Source organism: Sparus aurata, chromosome 5 (assembly GCF_900880675.1).
Source record: "Sparus aurata chromosome 5, fSpaAur1.1, whole genome shotgun sequence".
Classification (NCBI taxonomy): domain Eukaryota; kingdom Metazoa; phylum Chordata; class Actinopteri; order Spariformes; family Sparidae; genus Sparus; species Sparus aurata.
The window spans coordinates 17,927,059-17,954,582 of NC_044191.1; the positions used below are offsets into that span (position 1 = coordinate 17,927,059).

General features: G+C 40.4%; 1 protein-coding gene across 1 annotated transcript; it reads left to right on the forward strand.

Moving 5' to 3' along the window:
* Positions 1-799: 799 nt before the first annotated feature.
* Positions 800-27,453, forward strand: eeig1a (estrogen-induced osteoclastogenesis regulator 1a). Its single transcript, XM_030417023.1, has 12 exons — positions 800-918; positions 1,009-1,321; positions 16,947-17,067; positions 18,083-18,112; positions 20,060-20,176; positions 22,472-22,518; positions 23,201-23,352; positions 24,459-24,563; positions 25,315-25,510; positions 25,635-25,756; positions 26,449-26,518; positions 27,076-27,453. The coding sequence occupies exons 2-12, from the start codon at positions 1,179-1,181 to the stop codon at positions 27,119-27,121; spliced, it is 1,149 nt and encodes a 382-aa protein (XP_030272883.1). The 5' UTR covers positions 800-918; positions 1,009-1,178; the 3' UTR covers positions 27,122-27,453.
* Positions 27,454-27,524: the final 71 nt, after the last annotated feature.

Below are 27,524 nucleotides of genomic sequence, written 5' to 3' on the forward strand. Positions count from 1 at the left end.
TGTGTCAAGGTAACAAGAGCGAGGTAGTACGCAACCGGAAATTATATTAGAAGTAAAATCCACAATTGAAGCAACCAATCCTATTAATGATGAACAATTATTACTAAAGAAAAAACATTTTGATAACAAGGACAGAAATGAGAAATGCATTTTTCTTTAATCAATTGGTTGTAAAATTCAAACTCAAATATGAGCTTGGCAGTGTACTCCACAAGAGTGAAAATAATCATAGGTGAAAAAAAAAGTGAAATGGACTGATTCTGACTCTAACTCAGTCATTTTGTTTACTATTTGCAGAAAGTTTGATCTCTTTGTTCATCTAGGGCCAAGTATTAGCAGACCACTATACTTGTGCTGTATGTTTTATGTCACTCTACACAGTTTAACTTGAACTTTTGCCCCTTGTGCATCAGTAGCTTGAATTCCAAGGAAAAGAAACAGCATTTATCAAATGCAAACTGCCTATTCATTTTTCTTTTAAATCTGAAAAGTCAGATTTATAGAAGTATTTAGACTGATCACTGTAATGTTGCATGTGGTAGAGGTGCTGATTATTAATACTTTTCATACAACATGGCAGCTGTCTCTATAATAATATATCACATTGTATCTGTTGACAAATAGATCTGTCAAGTACCTAAAGTTATCAGTTAAATGTAGTGCAGTAGAAATATAAGGTAGCCTGACAGAAACGGAAGAAAATCATAATAGAGTAACTTGATTCTCAAATGCAGATTTGTGACTTCAGCTTTTATTCCGAAAGGTGCCAACCGGAAGTCACACGACGCATTCCCACTAATTTGACGGTACTAATGTAAAGTTCCTCCTCTCGGTACCGAAAGAAACAAGAGCTGCAGCGTCTTTTTCTGTCATTTTCTGTCGTCGGGACGAACCCCACAGTACCCGAAATGTCTCCAGGTAAGTTCCCTGTGACTTGCAGACCACAAACGTGACGTTTTCTCTTAATTTCTACACACTAATAACGACAAATACTTGATTTGTTTCCAGATTTCTGTGCTGAATCATCTCTGAAGAAGCGGAGTTCGCATGAAAACACAGACTGAAGCATCAACTCGAGCAGGGGGACGTCGCAGCGAGCTCAGGCAGTTTTGAATAGTACTTTCGTAGTCCTTTCGTCAGGTTCAGCTGTGTTTTATGCGAGTGAAGACGCTAAAACAATGGCCTTCTTCGTGAAAAAGAAGAAATTCAAGTTCCAGACCCAGCTGACCCTGGAGGAGCTGAGCGCTGTGCCTTTTGTCAACGGGGTTCTGTTCTGCAAGCTGCGGCTGCTGGATGGAGACTTTGCGGCCACTTCTACCAGGTAACACCCGCACAGATCACAAGAGAGGCAGCAGTGAACTTCACTTTGTAACGTTACAGGCAGAACTTTTTAATACCTTTATCTAAGTCACGTTAATTCACGTAGAGGAGCTTATCTTGTATTTATGGAGCTATCAAGTGTATTTATTTACTTTTTTGACACTTCATGGAGGTTTGTGGTGTGTTGGTTTCTTTATTACTACCTCATTGCTATTGTAAAGGTGTTTACTTACTTCTCCAAAGCCACATAGTGCCTCTTTAATAAGTATATAGTGAATTTATGAAGCAATATAGTGTCTTTATTGATTCTTATGATGCAGCTATAGTATTCAATGTGGCTCCAAAAAGTTATTTGTTATAGCTTTCTGCTGTATTCATTAAGTGAGATTTGCAGTGACTTCATTAGATTGCTTACATTTTTACTGGAGGTGGTTGGTTTGGGTTTGTTTTTCCCTCCTCTAGTACCATAACATTCAAAAGCAGATTTAGTGTTTTGCTGCTGCATCTTTGTAAAGTTTTTCTTTTAAGCTGTTGCTGCTTAGTTGCACACAAGTATTCCAGGTGTATTCACATTGCAGCTCAGCTCGGGCTGGTTAATAAAACACTGCTTTTTTTCTCTGAGTCACATTTTAAAAGCAGGGTGTTGCTGTGTTAAGTGGCCTCTCCTCTCTCTGTGTATCTGCACTGGCACCTCAGCTGGACTACCAGACTAAACAGAAGCCTTCAAACCAGTCCACGCTGGTCAAATTATCCCGTCTGCTAACTCCAAACCTCCTAAAATAACTCTCCACTCTTAGACCCAGCTGCCCTCTGGACTTGCTGTGGACTCTGGGACAATAGGATGCGGTGAACTAAAGTTGAAGATGGCTTTCATTTGCTTTCTGGGCTTTTTTTTCCATCTCCTCCGTCTCCTCCCATAGCTCCAGATTCCCTCCCTAAACTTCAATAACATCGACAACTTTCATCTCCCCTTGCCTTCCTCGTCTCTGATTCTCTAGATGAGATTAACCATCCTTGAAAGCCTCGTCAGATGTCTGTTACAGTGCTTTACACTTGTGTGTGGACGCTGTTTGACCATCGCTGCCTCATTATTCCAGGAAACAATCTTCCGAAAGAGATGCCAGAAAGCCACAAAGACCTGCTAAACTAACCTCGACTTGTAAAACAACATGAGGCGTTATGTTGTTAGCCGGCGCAGTGTTTTATTGGCAGAGACTCTCTGAACTGCTGCTAACCCATTTTTCCGATGAAAGTATGCCCCACATTCAGTTATCTCAGTGTGTGTGGTGTTAAACAGGAGGGAAGAGCAGTCCGGGGTTGGTGTCGATGTCTCCGTCAACTCCTCATTCCTTTCTTTTTTATCGAGACTTTTCCCTGTTTTGCAATCCTGCGTTCAAACACGCCTGTTAGACATCAAACCCCCGAGCTGACTGGGGCGTACGTGGGAGATCACTTTCTCCGCGTCCTCTTTGTATACGCTCGCCATCCCCGTTGTCACGTAGCAGCATCCCAGTGCAGAGTGCGTGCGAGTGTGTGTGTGTGTGTGTGTTTGAGTGAGAGGGGAAAAGTAAACACACTCCCAGATCTCTACCATCTTGATCAGGTTTCTTGTCAGCGGATGTTTCCTTTTTGTTACCTTTAATCAGTGAGGAATGAGCAGATTGGGAGTCTTGGTCATGTAAACACTGATCTGAGGTGGAGATCGTCTCATTGGTAGTGTGAAACCAAACAGGCAGAACTTCAGCTGCTGTTGTCCACATGCCTATAGATTATTCTTTTCTATGTACCATTTTTAGTCCATAAAAGTCAAATACCCTCAGGGGGATGTCTTGGTCCTTATTTTGTTTAAGTGACAGTATTTTTGTTTCAGTTCTATGGTGAACTTACTGTACAGTCTCAGGGCTCTGTTGTGATCAGCAGCAGCTGTTAACAGCCTCTGCTGGCTCAAAAGATGAGTTCATGAAGGTCATGAGTCAGACGTTGTGACTGATTGAAACTTCCAGAGGAGTTCCTCAGGGGACACTGTGGTTCGTTTATTATGATGAGTGCTGTTTACCAAGAAATTCAAGGTTTTCAGTGGAAGCACTTTTCCAGCATTATAACATTACACACATGCCGCCACTTTTCACATTAAAACGTCTAAAAAGGACTACATCCTTAGACCGCTATGCACTAACATTTTCCCAGTGTTCGACTTCAGATGAAAGGTCAGAGAGTGAGGAAGGACGTTGACGTACGCAGCTAAAAGTAACCTATATAGAACTTAAACATTAGCATGTCCAGAAACATTTCCGCCACAGCAGATTGACTTTGATGATTGTTGTTTGATAATAAACCCAACCACCATCATGATCCCACGCTACTTCACGACATCAAACTACATCTTTTGTGGCAGAAATGACATAATGTGGTTTTATTGCAGCTTTAATCAAACACTATTCAAGTGCAACTCACAGACATGCAACAACAAGACGTTGTGAGTGGACATTGCTTCACAATAAGAAACCACTGCACTGATCTATTAATCAATTTATTGCTCTAGCTGCACTGTGCTGTTTATTCCACTTACTGATTTATCTGGTTGCACTTCCTTTATCTTCCATTTCACTTTTTTTAAGTCTACTTTAAACTGTTTACTACTATATTTTTGATTGAATGTTTTTTTAAATTTGCATGTTAAAATTGTGATCCGAAGCACGCGGCAATGCTGATGTTAGCTTCTAGCTCAAAGTAGCACTGTGACTAAATGAAGCCTGACAGAACAGTTAGCACGGCTGTGGACTCTTAAGAATCCTCCTTATGTTTAACTGGAAAACAGGAAGACGACTGACCAAACACACACACACACACAACCAGTAATTCCAAGAAATGTTGTTATGAAGGAAGATTGTGAAGTGGAAATGTTGTCACGGATATCTGCTTGAATTTCTGCATCGATGTTCATCTCAGTGAACTGCATTGTACAAAAGTCTGGTTGGCTTATTAATCCAATAATGCAGAATGAGATATAATGAGCTGGAAAATGTGGTTAATGTTACTTACTTCATTGTAATGTGTTTGTTTAAAAAATAAACACGACTTTGGTTTGTTAGTTTAGAGTTTCCCCTTTGACATTAAAGTTGCTAGTGTGTTATGTACTAATACAAAAACATTCTGTTTCTTTGGCTCATGGTCCAATGAGATCATTTTTTTCTGCCTCATAAAATGTTTGTTTGTCAAACTAAAACTTGCTGAGAAATAACAAACTGAATTCTTTCGAAACCTCCATCAGTCCCTCAGCTCTTGTCCTCAACAGCGAGGACTGCGATGTTTCGAGGCCTCAGAGGTCATTCTCCTCCTTGGGGGTTATATAACAGCCCAGTTTCTCTGCCTCCCTCCCATCTCGGTTATCATCTCTGTGACTGAAAACAAGTCCCTCTCAGAGGAGCAGGTGACGGCGCAGGGAGGCTCCCTCCGCAGTGGACAGAGATTAGCGTTATGTCACAGATCTGACAAACCCGGTCTTTGTATGGGGGCCTGGCCTTGTTGTGGGCCGGGAACAGTGGAGGAATTAACAGCAAGCTTACCCAGTGGACCGCGCTGCGCCACATGAAACCCCTCCCAGAGTCCCTGGTTGGCTCAAAGTCTGGCTGGAAGCACAGAAGATCACATGCTGCGAATCTGAGTGTCCAGCTCTCAGACCGATATGCTGTTTGGCCCTTCTGATATCTGTCATCCACCTTTGATATGACCAATGTTACTGCTGTAGAAAAACACACATCTGTTTTCTTATCAGCTTTGTTACTCATCCCCAGTACTGCATGCCAGTGTTTCACTCATTTCATAGATATTGAGGCTCCTGAACTCACAGCTGCTGAGACTCATGAGTGCTTTAGTGGCTGATACACTTGATTTCAACTAGGACTTGTTGTGAACTCCAACCGCCCTGTGTTACTTAAGAGCGATGGCTGTGTGTGTCCTCAAGAGTTAACGGCATTACATATCAGGAAGTGAAGTAAGGTCAGCAGCAGAGCACTGATGGCAGCAGTGGTGGAAAGTTTTGCAGTGAAACAAATATCAGATGTCGTGGCGGCTGCTTTTTCTGGTGGTCCTCAAGTGTCACCACGTTTAGTTATGTTTGTAAATCAGAAGTCTTCAAGGAAGATTTTCTGGCATTGTGTTTTGTTTTGTTCGACCTCCATGTCCAAACCCCAAAGATACAAAGAAAATCAGCAAATCCCCAATGGAAACTGCAGATTTTTAGCATTTGCCTTGATAAAGTTCCATTAGCTTTAAATTAATTGGCACAATTACTTGTACCCTGGTAAAATGAAAAAAAGACAAACTGAACCACGAGACCCTCAGTAATACACCCTTGTCTTCTTTTTGATGATGTAAGCTTTATAATGGCAGACGTCCCGACAGACAGAGGACTTTATGTTTTGTCGCCTTGATTCAACTTTTAGTTTTACAGTTTTGGTGATATAACATCAAACAGTGGTGTGCATTTATAACACTTGGAAACATGGTAAACACAAAGAGCAGTCAAATGCAAAACACGTGTTACATAAAACCCTTCGTACTTGATTAAGTTTAACACGTGAAAGAAGAAAAAAGAAAAAGAGTTTATTCTTTCAATGGGTTTTTTTAACGAAACGCATGCAAACTCTCACTCAAATGTTTTCGATGTTTTTTTTTTTGTTTTTTTTAAGGTTTTTAAGGTGACATTTTAGTTGTCTGGTGCAAATTACACAAATTCAGTAAGTAATGATATCTAAGAAAAATCATTAGCGAACCGGTGTTGAATTTCAAGTACCAGGAGTGGGCCACTCCATCCAGCCAGCTTTACAGTTCATTCAGCCAGCCAGTCAGATGTTTCTTCACCCTGTGCAGCTTTACAAACCAGATGGTCTCCATCCTGATTTGGCAGAAAAACCTCAGTGGTGCATCAGTTGAGGCTTTATCTGCTATGTCTCATTTTTCTTCTAAAGTTTACAGCTCTTGACACCGAGCTGATGTTTTAATTCACACTGTCCCTGATATTTCTTGTAGATAATGTGAGGAACCAACCAAAACAGCCTGACAGTAATTTTGTCCAAAAGAGATGTACCAGAAGTGGAAATACCAACTAAGGGTAGAAGATGGAAGGTATTGCATTAAAAGCTCAAGAAAAAGACACATATTAAAGCTGTGAGAATCTAAAGACACCTGAGGAAAAGGTGTGGTAGAGTACAGAGATGTTGATGTCAAGTGTTCAAGTGAAGAAGCAAATGAAGAAGTATAGTCTGTGAGAAACATCAGACTTCGAGAGGCTGCAGCATGTGTTTCTGATGTGGCAACGTGGATGGATTGTGTTGATTTCCTGTTCAGATGCAGGAACACACACTGCTCAGTAAGAGACTTTAACCACAGTCTTCCACAGATATACAACATATCGTCATGGCTATTACAGGGTCAGATGAGGTGTTCATTTCCAAAAAAGTACACAAAGTTTGAGTTTGTTCCCAAAATCTGTTTTTACTGAAGTAATTCTTTCCACAACTAAAGCTTAATCGAGAACACACTGACTGACAGAAACTAGTTCTTGCTGTATTCAAACGTGACACTCTTTCAACAATGAAAATGTCAGAATTTGCATTTTTGCTGTTAAGTAAGCGCTTTCAATTGGGGAAAAGTGTTTCCACTGAAAACTTAACATTTCTTGGTAAACACCACTCGTAAAAAACAACCCCACTACAGTGTCCACTGAGTAACTCTTCTGGAAGTTTCAATCAATCACAAAGTTCATAAACACATCTCTTAAGCCAGTAACTCAAAGTGTCTACAGTTTCAGATCTACTGAGAGAACTTCCTCTGTTTACAAAGATCGTGTGACTTGATCAGAATCTTCAGAACAGCTACTAAATGGACGATATGTTATATGATACATTTTATTATTACTTGGAGACTTTCACTTTGAGAGCATCTTTATTTGAGAAATTGCGTCTGAATTACTTGTCCCGTATCGTTCCATGTTGTCAGACCGTGTTTAGAGGTTGTGTCAGTTTTTCCCAGCAGGAACAGTCAGGATGTAGTTCTTAGGACCCTCAAAACTACTAAGAACTTTTGGGTGGAGTTGGCAGAGCATGCTGACTGTCTGTTGTCCGGCGTCACCGGCACTTGACTGGTTTATATTGCTGTAAATACCCTTATGTAAGTTTTTAAGTGATTCTGCTTCATGTTCTCATTGATTAAATATTCAACAACAGCTAAAAATGAATGTGAAAGGCAATGAAGAGGATGGCTTTGTCCTCTAGATTCATTGTTTATCTACATTTCTTATTTCCATTCTCACATCTTAAAAGAAAAATCTTACATTTTTAGGCCCTTTTCCTTAGTATGACAACAGAAAATGACAGGAAGCAAGCAACCCTGGTCATGGACCCTGACTATAGACAAGCATGCTGTCTGTACATACCAGATGAGTGTCAGCGCACATGTTCTACACACGTCACATGTTCAGTTGGCACACTTGAAGACACGTGGATATGAGAAGATGATGCAACACGTTGCCTTTCGCAGCTGTAGAGTACACATTAGAGATTCATGTGCCGATATCAGCTGCGTTGTCATTGCATCAGAATCAGAAACAGTATAATATATAATGTAAAGTATGAAATGGAGATTTTAACATTAAGTGTCCATGGTGTGGGATAATAGTCAGTCATTTAATGCCTATAGCACACACCAGATCACTATACAGACAGAGGAAGAAGTAGTCTAGGTACAATACTCCAGGTGTGCCAGTCTGGGGAGCGATTGTGATAATGATGCTGCTTTCTGGAGTCTTCACTCGCCAGTGATTGGAAAACAGACAGGAGATACCTTGATATGGGTCAGCACTGTGCACTGAAGCAGTATTTGGGCTTATACACTGTGAAAAACAACAGGCACAAGTGTTGACGTGCTTTATGAGCTACTTCATGGACATTTGTCGGGCAGCCCACAAGGTGATGACACAAAGGAGCCACCTGTTTACCTTCCTCTACTGGTCTGTGTAACCCTGCGGGTGGCTGCGCCCCCTTTGGTGGTTCTAATCTCTGTTATTTAAGTGCCACGCTCTCGTGAGATCTACTAAACCGGCCTGAAAGCAGCTAGATTCCCTTAGCTCTGTGGAAGAAAACACGGTTCCCCTGTGGTGATGGCACAGACGAACAATAGTCATTAACCTCACTGGTTGTAAACTGGCCAATCGCTGTAGACGGTGCAGCTAATATCAGTTGTGATGTAAGATGATGTTGAGACAGACGTTGTTTTCCTCCAGATTTGGCTGCAATGACTAAACTAGCTTGTTTAAACTGATGTTTTAAATAACACAGGCACGTCTCTTCACTTCCACTTTATCAAAACTTCTCGTATGGACACAATCAGTCATTTTATCAGTTATATAATCAACAGAAAATTAATTGCACTATTTTAATGATCGGCTCATCTCTTCAGTCATAAATCAAGTGGAAGGAGTTGATGTTTTTTCAACTGTTTTATCACTGCAAATGAAATATCTTTGGGTTTTGACATGTTGGTTGGGCAAAAATACACTGATAGTCAAGAAAGGAGCAAATAGTTGCAGTACAACATATCACAGAAAGAAAACAAGCATCTTTGTCAATGAGGTTGCTACTTTCACGTATCACAGACACCCTCATGGGATCATCGAGTGATAAGAAACATCCAGTTAAAAATGGAGAATTGGGTTTTTATTGTTGTTTGAAAGATGCGAGGAACAAATCAGGAGTAAATGGCCTGTGTAACAACCCCATGAGTGTTGGCTTGACCGACGCAGCTGGGGAGTCGAGTGGGAACACAAGCAGGAAGCCATCCCTGGAACCACCTCTGTCAACCAAGGCATTCACCAAAGTCTTACAGTGAAAAAAATGTGTTACTTTTTTCACCTGGTCGACACTCTTCAGATATAGGTGGGGTTGGGCATTTGCTGTGCGAGTGAAGGAAAGAGAAAAGGAAGGAAGAACTCCAGAGAGGAGTTTAGTGAGGAGAGTTACGAATCAGCGGGGACGAGCGGCTTTTCAACAGCTGTTTCCTGTTTTCATCTCACTTTTCCAGCCGTTAGCGTTTTGTTGGGATGTAAGAGGAGGTGTGTGTGTGTGTGTGTGTGTGTGTGTGTGTGTGTGTGTGTGTGTGTGTCGTGCGGGGGTGTTTTGGACATGATTGCTGTGGTATCTAGCCAGGTAATCAAATTTACCTTCCTCTACGCAGAGGGAATTCATGTGAAATTGATTGTTCGAGCTTCTCCGTCTGAGGCTGAAAGGTTGATTGGTCGCAGAGTAAAGAGAATGCAAATCCTGTGACGTAACGGAATTGAATGAAAGAAAAGAAAATCCCTTCAAGGTTTTAATTTTTGTTATGTGGGTAGATTGAATTAGAACTTATCACACAAACACGCCAAACATCCTTAGGTCCCAGCTTCTGAAGTGTGATAACTAGCTTATATGATTGTAAACTGTAAATCATCAGGTTTTATTCTGTCGACAAATAAGGCATTGAATGACAGCACGTTGTGCTCCGGGGAAATTGTGACGAGCGTACGTCTAATATTGTAATGCAAAACAATCAATTGAGACTAGTTACTTATGACAATGATAGTTGCCAACCTGCTGGTAAATATTTTGTTTTAAAAGGTGCCATCAGAGTATTACTTCATTCTAATAAAATGACTGAGTATAAAACTCTTATACTCACAAAGGAACTCAAGAGGGATCACCCGGGTAGTGGCAAGGCTACGGAACATCCTGGATAACTGCAATGGCCGTGGTTTGTTTCAGGCAATGGACCTTTGTTACCAGTCCAGAACCACAGATGAAATTCTAGAACTGCTAGTTGTACTCCTTGTAAATGCAGACTGACCTTCACATGTATAATTGGTGGACATAAATAATATTAATTCAGTTTATTACATAAATATTACATAAATATCAGGGTGAAGGTCCCACATGTTTGTTTTTATTGTTGTTTTAGTGGCTAATCTAACATCTGGCCCGGTGACAGCTGTTGAAAATAAGCCTTTTGGCCAACACAGGCACATTTAACAGGATGTTTGTCAACATGTGTTTTGCCCCTGTAAAAATAAAGAAAGATAAATGAATACTGAGTGAAGAGGTAGGGGGGGAGGATTGGTTTTCTATCCAGATTCTCTTCAACAGAGCACGTGGTTTTTTAAAGGTCATTAGCATCAGTGTGCATCGACCTTTTGACCTTTTGGATACAGGAACGTCCTCAGTCACTCCTCGTCCCTCCTGCTGCCTGCTGGTTCATCCTTACGTCACCGACCCCTCTGCAGGATCTGTCTGCTTCCTCAGCACTCTACTCTCGGCCTGTTTATCTGAGCACTCGATGCGACCCGACCCGGCCGGGCCGCTGTTTGTCTTTCTGCTGTGGCCAGGGCCCCCAGGAGCCACGCAGCCAGGATGGGAGATAAGGATCCCACACTGCTGCATTGCTGACATGTTGAGTCATCACATGTAGGGGTCCTGTGGGGGGCAACTCAAATCAGGGACCTCGTGTTTACATTGAGACTTCATAAAGACTGAAAGGGTGCAAGCACAAATTGTGCTTGTCTTCTTCAGACAAATCCTGCTGAGGAAGTTTTCTTTCGGTTACATTTGTTGTGTTAATTTTGTTTAGGTTCAGATTTCTTACGTAACGAGTAACATGGACTCAGATTACTGGACAGAGTTTTAGTAACCTGTCGTCTTGCCAGATTGTGGATTTTTTGGCAGCAGTGAGAAGGTCAAAACAAATCTGATTCCAGTTCCTGAAACTTTAGCTCAGCATGATAGATTTAATTTATTTTATTATGTAAGCTTTTCCAAGCAGGGGTAACAGATGATTAGTAGATGTCAGCCAGAGTCAACTTGCAAAAAGAAAACTCTGAGACCCTTAAAATAATTTCTCAGGCTGAAAGTGCATGAATACAGGGATTGTGACATGAAAAAAAATACTTAAATTCCAAAAAAAAAAGTGAATTTTTGCTTCTTTCCACTTGGAAAAATAAAAAAAAAAGTTTTCCCTTAGGGCTAGAGTTGGCAAATTATCTCACAATTCTGAGATCGATTACATTTTGAGTGAGTGGTCCAGCCATTAAAGTTTGTTACAACTGAAAGTTAACAACATAAAACAGCTGGGAAACAACCAGAAAACTGTCTGAAAGCTAAAGTAAAACCAGTCTAAAACAGGAGAACAATAATGTACCTTAAAATGTCGGCAGCCAGAGGAGAAAACAAAGAGTTTCTGAAGCAATCACCTAAATTCCCAGATGAGAACAACTTTATTGTCTATTTTGCTTCACTACATGTCTGGGAAGTCCTGGTGGCCTTGCGGTTACGTTTCATACCACAAAACCTCAGCGTCCCTGTTTCACTTCCAGCTGGGCACCTTTGTTGCATGTCATATCCCTCTTCCTCTTCCTGTCTGTGCCTCCACCACTATAATCCAAAGAGGTACTTCATATCCTTTCTTTCTCATCCCAATTAAATCCTTGAATCCCAGTTCTTCCTCCTCTGCGTGCTCCAGTGCTCGATTTTCTGAGACTTTTTAAAGTGATAAATCTTCTCCTCCTTGGCTCCTCAACTCTTATTTGCTTTGCTACCACTTCTTAATCTAATCTGGATATTAGTAAATCACAGAAAAATGTTGTTCCATCTGATGTTGGCTCACTCTGCCTTTGACTTTTGGCCTCCTTACTTTAATTTCCGTGTAACTGCTGATGATTTTGGAGTTTGTGCCTGTTCTGTTTTTGCCTTCACTGATTACATTACTCTTCGTACTCGAGTATCATTCTGCCTGCAGACTTTTGCTCGTCTGTCTGCTGTTTCATGATCTGTGCTCTTGATTTGAGGTTTTGAAACCAAGCTCATTTTTGGATGCCGTCTCTTTTTACGGATTGTTTTTCAACACAGGACAGCATCCCCCCTCATCTAGCAGTAGTGACAACGCATCAAATGTAGATCTTTGGTTGATCACAGCCGTGCCACGTCTACCCGAGCTGCTACTCCTCCAACTTCAGGATGACGTACGTGGGAAACATCAGGTTTTCCTCTATTTTCAGCTGGTTGAAATTATGGTTGGTTGAGGGACACAGCAGTTTTTCTGTTTGAAGTGCACTAATTTGATTCAACTGTACAAAATGATCAAAGTATTGCCTGCAGGACAAATGTATGGAAGAGGACACGCACAATGACGGCCTCTGTATTAGTTTGTCTTTGCACGCGTTATGATGTCCGCCTTCAGTCCTCTGTTTATGTGAGCTGTTTTCAGCCGGAGTGAGAGCAACTCCAGTCTGTCTACTGTCAGTGTGGCCTGCTTTAACTGAGAGGCTCTTGGGCTGCGTTCTTGACAAAGTGCTGGAGAACTGCTCATATCTAACCTTCATTTTTTGATTGAGTTAAGTGTTTTTCCTCGGGGTTAAATTGATGTCCAAAAAAAATCCAAATCATGCAAACTAGAAAAAGTATAGGATACTACCACAAAGGCTTCTTTTTATTTTAGCAATAGGTATCAAGTCCTTGCACACCATCAACTCCTCGTTTTGATTAAATAATCCTGACAGAGAAGCAACTGCACTAACGGATACACAAAAAGTAAAATGTTGGAGAATAAGAAGAGCGAACAGCAGAGATCCAAAGGTTGCAGGTGAGATTGAAAACAAAAGGCGGACGGCTTATAAAAATGTCTGAGGCTCAAAGAAAGAGTTGCTGCGAGTGTCTCCTCCTTCTCGGTGCTGCTGGCAGAGCGTCGGTGGATTCGAGGAGTGTGAGGTTTCCATGGAGTCTGAACAAAGCCATCTGGAGTGAGGAATGTGGTTTGGGAACGCTCCCCGTTACACGCTGGAGGACCAATAGCACGGGGGTCCTGATAAGAGCTGAGTGTGTGTGTGTTTGTGCGTGCATGCTTTTGTGTCTCTACTTTTCTGAGAATCGCACTTGTTTCCAGGGATAGATGGATGAGGGAGAATCAAGTTGAGAACATTTTAACCTCTCTTTACTTCTTCAAAGAGTTGGTTTAGGATTAGAGCTTCAGTTTAGGGTTAAAGAAGATTTCTAGCACGTTTTGTGTTTGGTGGTTTTATCCTCTTTGTTGTGAATCCCCAGTACTTTACTTGCATGTGCCACGATTTGTGGTTAAGCAAGCCACAGACTGTTAATTTACATTGTCAAACTGTTCTAGCTTAAAGAGGCCCTGTGGAGTTTTCTTCTAAACAAATAGAAGTTATGTTAACATTCATTGTTACTCACCAAAATGCAGAAGTTTTTTAAATCCGGGATCATTTACATCCACAGTTCCTTGCTTTCAGGCATCGTCTTCTTCTATTTACCTTGTTCAGTTATACAATTCATAACAGTTGCACATCACTGGTTGACATTTTTGACATTTTTTGAAATTGTCGATTTTGTCTGACCAACAATTAAAAAACCTTAAATATTCTATTTGCCATAATATTGAATGAAGAAAATCAATACAAGTGGATTTGAGAGGCTGTGGATTTTTATTTGTAAGTGTACAGTCATTCACTGCAGTTGTCACAAATGAAACTAAAACAACTGTATATCCTACCAATATTTTGTATTCAGCGTCTTTAACAGGCTGCCAGTAAGTTTAATTCACCTGACAATAAACAGCCAACTGTGTCCCTCATGAAATATATTTAATTTTATGTAAGAATTATAAATAACCTGGAAAACCTGGAATTTGTGCTGAGGCTGGAAGTAGCTCAGCTCTAGCTAATGTGTCTTATTGAGGTTGTTTGTTGAGAATACTGTGAAACATATTTGAAGGTGGTTAAAGACAGAGAATGACAGAATTGGTAGAAATCACACAAAAACACTAGAGAGATGCTGAAAAAGATGAAGGGGGAGGGGAGTGTGAGGAGCAGCTGCTGCTAGTTTGCACTATAGAGTGTGTGTGTGTGTGTGTGTGTGGTTGTTATACACGTGAACCTTCTTTGTCATGCGATAGCTCATACTGCCTCTTGTACATTGATTAAAAGAAATCAAAATGAATGAAATTAAACTTCTTGGAGTTAAATAGTTAAAACCATTAAAACAATTGTCATTTAAACAGAAAAGGGAGGCCAAGCTATTTTTTTTCCCATTCTCCTTCAAAGGAACTTCACGATGGCTCAACAAGATGATTAATCTGTCTTTGTTTCAAAAGTGATACCTCAACAACTTTAGACCAGATTGCCCATTAAATTCTCTGTGTGTGTTCATGTTCGCTTGAAGCTGCATCATATTTTTTTTGCTGATCCCATGACCTGACCTCAGGCTAAAATTGGACTACAATTTGTATTTGCACACAAGAAAATACCTCAATCTAATCTGGGTAGAGAGCCAGGGAATTCCATGAATACATTTGTGATCTCCAGATGGTAAACCCTTTTGATTTTAGGACAGGTCTTGAACAAGTATATGTCCTCATTAATCATCAAGCAGGACCCAAATTGCCTGTTTCTGTTGCCTGATTGGGTCCAAGGCTGATGGTGGTCCTTGTCCTTTCATCCTGGTTTACTTGAGACAATGTCTGATGATGCAGCCATTGGAGCTGATTCTTTCTTTCTTTCTTTCTTTCTTTCTTTCTTTCTTTCAGAACTCTGTTGGTATCTTCTTGAACAGTCTGAAATGGACTTTAAAGTGCTTGGCATTATTACAGGTCTTTAGAATCATGTTTCTTTCCTTTTAGTGTTCCTTACTTTACTTTTTTTTAACTGTTGATGTGGTATTAATATACTGTGTAAGAGAGGCCCTTGCTTATGACCTGTTGCCCTCCTCATTCCGCAGATGATTATCTGTTGTATTTGTAGTAAAAATGTACATACTGTATCAAGACGTGTGGAGACATTCTCAAAAAATGCATGCGGGATATTTCTGTATATTTCACTTGAAGAGTTGCTTCAATAAAAAGCTCATCACTACAAGCATTTTTCTCTTACACCTTTTGATTTGACATGCACGCCCCGCCGTGAAGCGTTGTATTTGTGATTTATATGTGGTGGAATTAAGGAGGCGTCAAGCAGTTTAAGTGACTCCAGAAACTTTTGGCTGCTCAGTTGATCTACTTCTTCTCAGCATGTCGTTGGACAGAATCCAATGCAAGTTTTCTAAATGAGCTGTTTGCCATTTAAGAGGAGAGAAACTAGACTTTTTTCTCTTTCGCTGGTGATTGACGGAACGTTTACAGAAATTATGGGGCTCTTTAACAGGACGGTATTTAACTTAAATGTTTGGTTGACATAATGATTCACAGAACAGCTTCTCATGACTTAGAAATAATGAAGACCTGCATCTACAATTTTGAAGTGATCTGTTTTCCCTCATAAATGGTATGTGACTTTGTTTATTTGGACGTCTCCCTGTTTTACCACCAGAGTCATTTGCAATTAACTACAAATAACGCAGTAGAATTACTAACGTTTATTTTTTTTAAAAAAAACAGTCAATAAAGATCTTTCCTGTTAAAATGTCTTCCCCAAAACAACATAGTGCACCTTTAAATGACCAACTGCTCCAGCACATGCCAAGACTGGTGCCTTATTTTATAGATGAGCTGTAGCGCTGCAGGTAACAGATTTTGATTGGAACCTTGTTTAGTCAACAGAAGTGCTATGTTAAAGAAAATTCTTTCTCAGTACATACCACAAAGATCTACATTTTGCGTCTTTTTCTGTATGCTGACATGTTTCCTGGACATTTCTTTGGAATTTGTTGGAGTTCCAGTCATTTCAGCTTTTGTTTTCAGAAACAAACAGATCAGTGACCCGTTCTGTTTGTACACCTACTACTGTGTTTCCACCCGTTAGTCAGGATGTATGGATACTCTGAGGTTTTCCACTGGCATTTCTGTCGAGGCAAACTTTGTTTTCACAGAAGTCTTTTGACCATTGTACACTGTTTCCTCGACAGGTTTTGTTGTCAGTTAAGCAGGAGGGAAAATCCTGAGAGACAAACCAATTTACATATTGGTAATGGCGTTCAATCAAAGGTTTTCTCCTTCTTGTTGACAAAGTGTCACCAGGGACCTGGTGACACTCAACCAAAATGCTACATCTACCAACAAAATCCTTGTTAAGTTAAAACTGTCATCAGCGTCAGAAGCCATGGGAATCAGCTCTGTTCAGTTAGTTACGGAAAAAGTTGCTCACAACATGCTCCGTTAGTGTTGCTCTGTTAAATCTGATCCACTGGTCATGAGACTGTGAGAAAGATATGACATAACTGGAAAAAAATTGTTGTGTCCGGTCAGAATATAGCAGAAAGAGATTATAAATTGCCAAGTGTTGAGAACATTTGGGTTTTACCTCAATGTCAGGAAAAGTTTGGAGAAGAGTTCTTTTTAAGTCCTTGTGTTTCTTTAAATACAAAGTTTAAGATGCTTCCATTTTACCTTGTATGTTTCAGTGTCATCATCAGTTTTATTATATCAGCAAATTGGAAGCTAAATCATGTTATCATTAACTGAGTCTATAACTCAGGAAGTGAGGAGTAAGCAGAAATAGAAAGGAATTTCTAAATGAATAATTCATTGGAAGCACAAGAACGCAGAATACTAAATTGTTCATTCCAGAGATTTATGTGCTTCTGCTTTTTTTTTCCTTACAGAGAGGAGGTTCAAGAGAACTGTGTTCGCTGGAGGAAGAGGTTTACCTTTGTGTCTAAAATGAGCGCCAACCCCCACACCGGAGTCCTGGATCCTTCTGTCTGCAGGGTGTCAGTCAGAAAGGTATGACTCTCGAAATGTCCTCCTCAAGTCTGTAGTTAACCTGTTGAGTCAGAACATTTAGTTATGTTGTTGTTTCCTGGCAGTGTGACAGTTGTATCCTCGGTATCCACTGACATTTCATTTTAAACTAGAACGGCACACAGTTGAGCGCACAGCTCGGCCCACAATGCCCTTTTGTGCTCAATCATAGATACCAGCCACCCAAATACGCTTGGATGCTTCCATACATTATTTCCTGAGAAAATAATAAAAATGTCGAAAAGTGTAAAAAATTAAAGTGAGAGAAAAATCTTGGAGTCCTACCAAAAGTTAATGGGGTCTATTCTGGGCCAAGACCCATCCTCCATCCGAGTTTTGTGAAAATCTGTTCAGTATATTTTTACTTCAGTCTCCACAAAAATTACTAAACAGATTTCCCTGAAAGTTGGATGCAAGATGGGTCTCGACCAAGAACACACCACATTAACTTTTGGTACAGGTACGTAATCTTTTTCACACTTTTCTCAACCATTGCAAGCTGACTGAGAAAATAAGACCTCCGTTTTGGAGGTCATCACAGTCACCTACAGCGTATCCTCCCAAAATATACAAGTTTAAAGTTGTTGTCTTTTGACCTGCAAATCTCCAAATCAATGCTTATGGGGAAGGATAGAAACACATACGGTGATACAAATAAGTATTACTTTTGGTACTGGTATCAAAGTTGTTAAACAATACCCAGACCTACAGAACTGCATCCACTAACAAACTTAATTAAACACACAAAAATGTATAAAGAGGTTTGGAGACATTCTCACAGAAATGCACACAGGAGGATATTTCAGTACAGACTTGATGTGAAGTCTCCCATCATGAGAGCGCCGCCTCGGTGCCATGCTCTTAGGAACCATGAGTGTGGTCTCAGCCTGTAATTTCAGCTCTCTCGTTGCATCCCTGTAATTGGAGGCCTCTGTAATATAAAGTTGGATCATTTGGATCACTGGGTTCATTACTGTCTTCCTGTTTTCCCCTGCAGGAACTAAAAGGAGGAAAAGCATATACGAAGGTAAGAGCTTGTGTCTCCATCTTGGTCGTGTTACCTCTCACGTACATAAACACATAGAAACAGTTACAGATGAGCTTGCGTGAGTCTCTGTAAACCTTAATGCCGTATCGTGTAAATATTAGCATTTCTCACAACACTTTAACGAGCATGCCACCAGCAGGGCGGGACTATAAATCAAAACCTCCTTACACTCACGTTTGCCTGGAATCTGTAAAACGTCCTGCCAACACCTCTCTAACCGTAACTGTAAGAGCTCCTGACAAATGACTCATGCCTGATGAGAGAAATAACAAGGTCAAACCCCTCATGAAGATGAACTTTTGTTTATCCATGGCCGTTTTTTGCCTGACAGGAACGGCTTCCTCTGTTTTTACCCATTCTCCATTTAGATTTCCTTTGGTTAAATATATCCCGCTTCCCTCCTTAGAAGTTGGCTTCCTTAAATACACACCTATGAAAACAGAAGCTCCTGAAGAAAGGGAAACCTGGAGAAAGAAGAATGGGAACCTTGAGCTTGAAAGTGCTGCAGAGTTAATTTAAGATAATATCTTGAATGCAGTCCGACAAAGGCAGTTTCCAAAGTATAGGTATAGGTCAGGAATGTTTCATTGTACACCAACTGTTATAGGTGCCCATAACTTCAACTCAGTAGGTCTTATTTTAGACACGGAAGCAAACAATACACTTGATTGTCAAGAAGTTTAAGAGACATTATACATTTAAAAAAATAGCGCTATTAACAATGTTAGGGAACAACAGTTCTGACGTTATGTCAAAGATATTAATGTATTGTGTTGCATCGATGTCTACTAAAGTTAGCATGATAACCTGGTAGCCCTTGTCCATCCTGTCTTTTAATGCCGTTTTGTACCCTAAGAGGCAATACTACGATGGTAAAGCCCCCATAGTTTCAGCTGGAAGATTGAGTTTTAAGGTTGCATAGTTTCATAAGCTTCATAGGCTTAGTTTCATAAGCTCTTTCAGCTCTTCAGGCTGAATTCAATTTCTCCCTATTACTGAACCAAGACAACCTCTATTGTGTTAATACATGAATTCAAACTAGGCATAATCTAAATTAATCTCACCTAAACATTATTGATTTGTCTTTCCATGTTTAGTTTGGTGTAAATAAATACTGGTGCTGTAGCCCAACTCGTTTTCTGTCCTCTCCCACGTCTTGCTTCTTGAGTCATACTCCTGGTCAGAGCTGCTGTAAATCACCTCCTTACTATATTCCTGTTCGACATACGGAACCTAGCCGGTGCTGAAGGCTGTATTCTGTCTATTCTGGTGTCCAGCCATTTGAGTTTGTGATCTAGGCAAACTTGTAGTTAGCTAATAAGGCCACTAACTCCAAGACTAACAGAGCTTATTCTGTTTTCTGTCTATAATTTGCTAACTTTCCCTTTCCCTTTCCCTCTTCTCTCTTTATTATTTTGTAATCTACTATAATGAAATATAGAACATTTAAAGTTGTTTTTGTTTCAGTTTTGTTTTTCTTTTCTTAGAGAGAGAAGGAAAAGAAAAACCATCTCCCCCCGACATTTACTATTTTTTTCTGTCTCATTTCTGAAGGTAGTGAGACTTTAGACCATGCTGATTTGTGAATAGAGATGTGAACCCACAAATGGTGTGCATCCTGCTACTGGAGACCCCCCTGTAGTGTAAAGACCTACCTGCCAAAACGTTTTGCCTTCATCAAAGCCACTCTAAACTCACTCTTAGTCAGATCAGATTAGATGCCTGTCAAGATTGATGTTTGGTTTTTGCACCCTGTCATGCATTAAAACTTCAGAAGCTTGTGACGTTAACAAAGTGAAATTGCTTGTTGTGCTAAATGATGGGTGTTGCAGAAATCACTCCATTCTAGACACGCCAAAATAGAGGCCAGTGAACCCCTCCATTAGTGAATCTAGAATTAACTCGTCTCCTCTTCGTTGCCCTCAGCTGGGCTTCACAGACCTCAACATGGCGGAGTTTGCGGGTTCTGGCTCCACTGTGCGCTGCTGTCTGCTGGAGGGTTACGACACGAAGAACACACGGCAGGACAACTCCATACTGAAGGCAAGGAGACATGGGTGTGACCAAAAATACGCTGGGGAAAAATGGCAAATTGATGGGGGGAAGAAGAAGAAGAAGTGATTTATGTGCATATTATGTGTAATATGCCTTTATTCTTCTTGGCTAATGTTGACACCATTAGCATAAAGGATAAAGAGTACACAGAGGTTAATATGGGACTGTTTTTTATTTGAAAAGTCTCATTGTACAAACTAGAATATTTATGTCATAAATGTTATAGGTCCTAATGCCTGGAGCAGGCTTAATCATTAACTCTGATGCTTTGACCTTTGACATTTGACCTTTTCATTGATTGCTTCCACTCAACAAATTTAGTCAGAAGTGGCCAGAGTGGAACCTGGCCACTTCTTTTTTGTCATTGTAACTGGTGAAGGACCTTTGTTTAAGTGCTTTGGTTTTTCCGTTCAAATGAAAATATATATTACTACTGGTCCACCAACAGCTGAAAAGAGTTGTTTATTAATCAGTTTATTGGTGTTGAGATAATTGATCAGCTACTTTTTTTTGTGATTGTAGCAGAATGTCAAGCATTCCCTAGTTCCACTCTCCAACTGTTTTTGATTAGCTACTTTTAGGTCAAAGTTAACTGAGTATGTGGGTGTTTTAGACTATTGGTTGGACCCAGCCAAAATTACAACTCATCATCTATCAACAGAGAATGAAGATTAATTGATAATGAACTACTTGTTTTTTCAGCCATACTTCAGTCAGTTTCCAGGAGGGATTGAATTTCCGTTGAACCCTTTTACCTTTTAATGCATCTTTGCTTTAAAACAACAATGTAATGACAGTTTGGGATAAATGTTATGTAGGAAGAGCAGCTCAGAGCTCTGAAAACACTGAACAGTGTCCTCAGCAGCTACACTGAAAATGTTCGTGTTACAAGTCATGCTGATTAATTTAGGTCATTTTAACTTTGTTATCCTGTTATGAAAAATCGAGTTGTCAGGCACAATTTGTAATGGAAAGCAGATTAGGAAAAACTTTAAATGTAAAAAGAACTTTCATTACTGAGTAATCTGCTGATTATTTCCCTGATTAATTGTCTGATTCATTAAAGGTCAAAGGACAGTGAAAAATGTCAGATAACGCAGGAAATGTGCTGTATCAGACCAACAGTCCAAAACCCCAAAGATATTCCATGTCCTATCATTAAGAGACACGTCATGTCTCATTGCAGGCAGTCTTATCTTTGTGTTGCCTGTGTTTGTTTTGTTTTATTTAAAGATGAAACGTCAAATCACCTTGGCCTACAATAATAGGACTATTAATTAGTTAGTTGATCTATTGAATTAATCCCTTAATTGTTGTAAATGACAAACAAAATGTGATTTGTGAGGATTTTGCTGCATCTCTTTGTCTTTGCAGATTGTCGTCTAAATATATATTTTGGTTTTGGAATATTGATTGAGAATGAAAAAATATATTTGAAGATGACGTGAACCACAGGATTAATCTGTATATTGATTCAAAATCTACAGCTTAATTGATAATATAAACGATTTAAATTGCTGCCCAGACCATCACCAGTTACTTATCACAGCTGAATACAAAGTTGTTAGTTCACTCCCAGCTGAAGCGGTGAAATGTCTCTGTGGGGGAAGGAGCTTCTGATTTACTCACTGAAGAATTGAGGAGCTCTGTAGCGCCACCCTGAGATCATCACCACAAACTTCTTTGTGAAACAAAGAGCCGAGAGAGTCACGAGTAGATTTGTCATCCCGTCCCTCTGGAAGACTTCATGTTTTGTTGCTGTGTGCTGGGAGTAAATTCCCAGTAAGCTCACTGACATAATATGTCAGTGAGCTTACTGGGAATTTACTCCCAGCTCCTCCAGTTAATATTGTGTCATCACTTGAGCAGCCAATGCGCTGTTTAATCGAAACATGTGCATCGTTACAACTCTGTAACATAAATGTAGGACAGTGATTTCTGGAACTGGGCTGGGCTGATTTGTGATAAAGTTCATGTTTAGATTATACCCCTGAGATGAAGACAGAAATAGTGCTGTGGTGTACAGGATGTTGATTAACTGCTGTGCAGGGATACAGTCAGGTGTACAGGAAAGGGAAAGAACACGCACAGCAGAGGAAAAAGGCAGTAATTTCTAATTATGGGAGAATATTTCATCATTGTGTTGATGTAAGATCAGAGACAAGGGGATCAGAACTAACCTATTCTTTGGAGCACTTTTTGACATGGCAGTAAAACAGACATTTTGCTGATGCTGCCATCTACATTGTGGAGTAAAACTTCTCTCTCTTTTTTTTTTTAAAGGTAATCATCGGGATGACCCTTCTGTCTGGAGATCCGTGTTTTAAAACGTGAGTAATTTAAATTGTGAGATTGAGATCTAACAAATTGATCACAGATGTTTTTATACCCTTACTGGAATTTCAGCCTCACATGGTTAAACTTGTCATCATTTTTGCCCTACTTTTCATTTCCCTTTTAGTATTTTTCCATGTTGACCCGGTTAAATCGCTGCAGTTCTGGACTTAAAACCAGAAAAACATTTCCACCTGGATAAACTGCAGATATCTTCTACTGTATATTTCAAATTCGGTAGACATTACAATAAAAATTCCTTCCATTTTGTGCTACAAATTGATACAAAGTACTCTTCAGAGTTTGACAAATAAACTGTTTACTGAGAATGGGAAATAATGCATCTCACCAGTGTGCTCTAAGTGTTTTAAAATTATGTTGGTCTGAATTATTTGAACTTGTTTGTCAGAACAGTTTGGCAGGTTTGTTCAGAGGGTTCTCCATTATGTGTATCCACAGGTTTTTATTGGTGTCTTGGTGTTCTCTGCACATTTTTGACCTTTTTACCGAATTCTTAAACACTTATAATTGTGCTCCCTCCTTTGTTGCCGCGATGACTTGCTTTCCCCTCGGTCAATAAAAATTAATCTTATCTGAGCGTGCCAAGCTAAGCAGAACTGCAGCTCTGTGCTCATTTAATCTGTTCCAGACTGATAAGTGTTTTTTTTTTTCCTGCAGGCCTCCCAGCACAGCAAAGTCTATCTCAATCCCAGGACGAGAACACACCCTGCAGCTGGACTGTAAGGGGGAGGGAACAGCCGAGCCCGGGCCGGCTGGAGGGGTTTCTCTGGGCCGAGTCGCCAAGCCTCGACCCTCCATCATCAGCTCAGGTACAACTAATGTTATAGTTTATATCTGGTTCAGAGCTGGAGAAATATCCAGTTTCCTTAAGCCACTGGTTCCCAAACTGAGGGGTTGCAGTTCGCAGAGCCAATTCATGATGAGGGAAAGATGTGGAGGGTAAAGCTGAAATATGTGAATATGTCACGTTTTGCATCTGGAACTGCTATTGTTACTGAGTATTTGAATGTTTGTCTTTTAGTATTAGCTCAACCTGAAGGGATATGATGAGGGTTTTCGAAAGGATTTTTGGATTGGTTAGCAGATTTGTGTCTGGATTCAGAATCAATAAAATGGTATTGAATCCCAGCCCTGTTTCCAAAGGCCATCCAAAGGGTCGTGAGACAGAGTCTAGACTGAGAACATATCAAATAATGTCTGACTTCCCTTATTCATCATAATTGTCATGGACTTTATAAAGTAAACTACCAAACTCTTCAACATCCAACAAACTTACTTACAAAACTTTAAACATGTTGTTTAGAAGACAAGAAGTTAAGTATGAAACATCGGATAAAGTGGTCTTGGGACTGAAGTCGAGTCTTTGCCCAACCTGCCTCGACCCAGATGTGTTTCAATCTGAGCCAAAACTTCCTGGAAGAAGTTCTAAAAAAAAATGTTTTAGAAAAGATTTTCCTTGCATGTAATACGAGCTGGTGTTATTAAGGATTCGTTCAGTTTGAATTAAGATTAAAAACTGAAACCCAACATGTTTTGTTACAATATGGAAAACAACTTGAAAGGCTAAGGTTGTTCTCAGCATCTGAAACACTTTTAAAGACAGGAAGAAGTGCAAACTCTCAGTACTGAGCCATGAGTGTACAAGAGCATTCAAGGTCCCGGTACAAACAAAAGTTAGCTTACACATTCAGATACTTTGGTAGATTGGTCAGAGTGAAAACCTGCCAACTCTTTGACTTCATAAGAAGTTACAGTAAATGGTTGTAAATTACAGCTCCTATGAGTCAGAGATGGCTGCCATCACTGAGGTTCTGCAGCTCCACTGTTAAAATAAACAAAGACTGACTGATGTTTAATCCTGCAGACAAATTTCGGCTGAATACATATGAGCTGCTAACATTTGTTGTACCTTTAGGTCTCCTTGAAGAATCAGAAGTGAATCAGCACAGCCCTGCAGAAGTCTTCCAGTCCGGTCACTCTCGCAACTCCAGCTATGCCAGCCAGCACAGCAAAATCTCAGGTAAAAAGTTCACTAACAGTTGTTTCATTAAGTCATGAAGTAATTGAAAGTGTACCAATTGAGCAGTATCTCAATTTGTTCTATAATTAATCCATACTACAATGTCCTTTATAGGTAGCAAGAAACCGAATGGGGAGCTATTGACAGACTATTATAACCTGTAATACCTCTCTGAAAAACACCACCTTGTTGTGGTGGAGGGGTTTGTGTTACCCTGTCACCATGGTAGTTGTGTTGTCAGGGGCGACAGGTCATGATAGCCTCTCCTAATGCAAACTGGTCTCAGGTCACGGGTCACACAAACAACATTTTGGAAGCATATTCCATTTCGGTGTGGTCTTTCTTGTCAAGAGACGATGTATCTCTTTCAAGACACTTCCTGGTAAAATAAAGGTTAACTAAATAAATGAGTAAATCAGTAATAGCTGTAGGAAGTTTGGCCAGCCGCTGTCTGTGCTGCAGATTGGATGACTTATGTCGGACAACAGTGGCAGTCATAATGGAGCTGATGTGAAAAAAGTTGATGCTTCTGTAGTTGTTATTTTCTGGGCTTACTGCTTCTGGAATTAATTTGGGCTAAAAGTTCTATTGCATAACTTCAGTTAGGATTTAGACTGAGTGCACTTCATTACTTTTCACCTTTGTTCTACACTGTCGTTATCTTCCCAAAGTGGCAGACAGTAGTTCCTCGAACCTCTCATATCTTCTAACCTCTCCTCTGATGCCCTCTTATGTCTTCGCTGTCCTGCAGGCTACAGCACTGAGCACTCCTGCTCCTCTAGCCTGTCTGACCTCACACATCGCAGGAATACCTCCACAGGAAGCAGCACCTCCGGGGGTTTGGGCTTCAATGCTGACACACCCACAGAGGGCGACAAGGACGCTGGACGTCCTGAAAGACCCCCTCGCCCCCCTCGGCCTGTCTTACCCCCCAATAGGCCTCTCAGGTAGAGATGCTGAGGCATATAATTGCTAGGATTTATACTCATCCTGCTTTATATTTACATAATAAGACAGAAAAAGAAATGTCTGATGTCCCAACTACAGTTTTCTTCTTTTATGGTATTTCAGGAGGAAGCAGGATTCCGTGGAGAGTCATCCCTCTTGGGTAAATGACACTCGCATGGATGCTGACGACATCGTGGAGAAAATTGTCCAAAGCCAGAATTTTGCAGATATCAACAACACTGAAGGTACAATGGGAGCGTAGAATGATAATATCACAAAGTGATCTGCCATCAGTAGTGCAGCTCCGTGTGCATGTCTCTGTGAAGGTCAGATGGTGTGGAGGGAAAAGGTTTCTGTAGCTATTCAACTATCTGACAAGTACCTCTGACAGTGCACTGGCCCTGTCAAGGTTAAAACTGTACAGCATGCAAATTTGAACCTATGCTAATTAGAGCAAAGATTGCCCAAATTCCCGTGGGGATTTTCCCAACAAATTGTCAAAGGGACAGAAGATCACCATTGTTGTCTCCAACTCTAAAGATATAAAGAAAAACATGCTGCTTGGCACAATGTCACATAAAAGAGAAAGTGACGGCTTGTTGTTGAGTGTCTGGCTGAGGAAAACATTGGAGTGGTTTTTGGGAATTGAAGTCCCAACCTTGAGACACGGCAGCAGTGAATATCATTGGTGTGTGATGAGGGCTTTTCAACGTGGTCTCAATTGTTTACAGTGAATCTCTTCATGTGAAGGTTCGACAGTTAATATGACTGCAAAAGTGTAGAACACAGCATTCGTAACTAAGTGCTCCATCTTTGGACCGAGCTCTCCTTCGGTTTTTTCAGCTCTGTGTTTTGTCACCTCCTATTGTCTGTGTGTGGATGCCTTCTGGTTTTCGTCAGCAGCTGCTAACTGGGTTTGTGTATGTCTGGCTTTCAGACAGCAACCTGCGTCTGTTCGTCAGCAGAGATGGAACCACTGCGCTCAGTGGCATCAGGCTTGGAAACAGGTGAGTGGCCCCGACTCCGACTTTCTGTTTCTTTATCACTTCCTCCTCTTCATGTTTTTCCTCTCATTTCCCCTGTCTGTGTGCTGCTCTCTCTCTTCCTCTTTTCCTTTAATCACTTCCACTTCTGCGGATTGGAGGTATAGTTATAGATGCATATCTGAGTTGAGAGGTCACTCAAGTTTATGTTTCTGAGCCTGTAGTAATGACTGAAATGTGTCCAGAGCACATAGTTTTTTATTGAAGTCAGCTCTTGGTAGGTAAGTTCTTGGTACAGCTGTTTTTGCTTTAGTCAAAGCAAACATTTGGCATATTCAGTTATATATTAAAATTATTTTATAGAATGACTTTATTTGAAAACAGTACCCAGCCCTTCTAACAACAGGTTGAAGTAGGTGTCCTTTTCAATCCACTAGCCTCCACTTTCATGAGATTTTTCACAGCATTTCATTTTAAAACTAAAAATAGACTTCTAACAAACCGCTTTTTGTTAGTGTTGTTTTATCTCTGTCAAAATGATTCTCTCTGACTCTTTCCCCTTTATGTTTGGGTCTTTGCAGGGTGTCTGCAGGCGGGTACGAGCCTGTGGTGATTGAGAGCCATTAAGGCGAGACCAGCAGGAGAGGCGACGTGCCGTCCTGCGGATCGTCCCTTCTTCTGTCTCGCCGGTTTTCCTGGAGCTTCAGCCGGTCTGATGCTGTGAGGGGAAAACATTGTCAGTTTGCACTTTATGTGAAATTTGTGGCAGTCTGCGTGTCTGCGCTCCGCTCAGCTGTTTTTTGTGATGTTGAGAGCGATTCAGAGTGAAAGCACTAATGCACAAAACGTGTCTCAGACTGCCGTGTAGCACGTTAACCTGCTTCTGTGTTTCAGTATCACAATTTTCGAGATTGGAAGAAGTGACACTATATATATATATATATATATATATATATATATTATATATATATATATATATTATATATTATATATATATATATATATATATATATATATATATATATATATA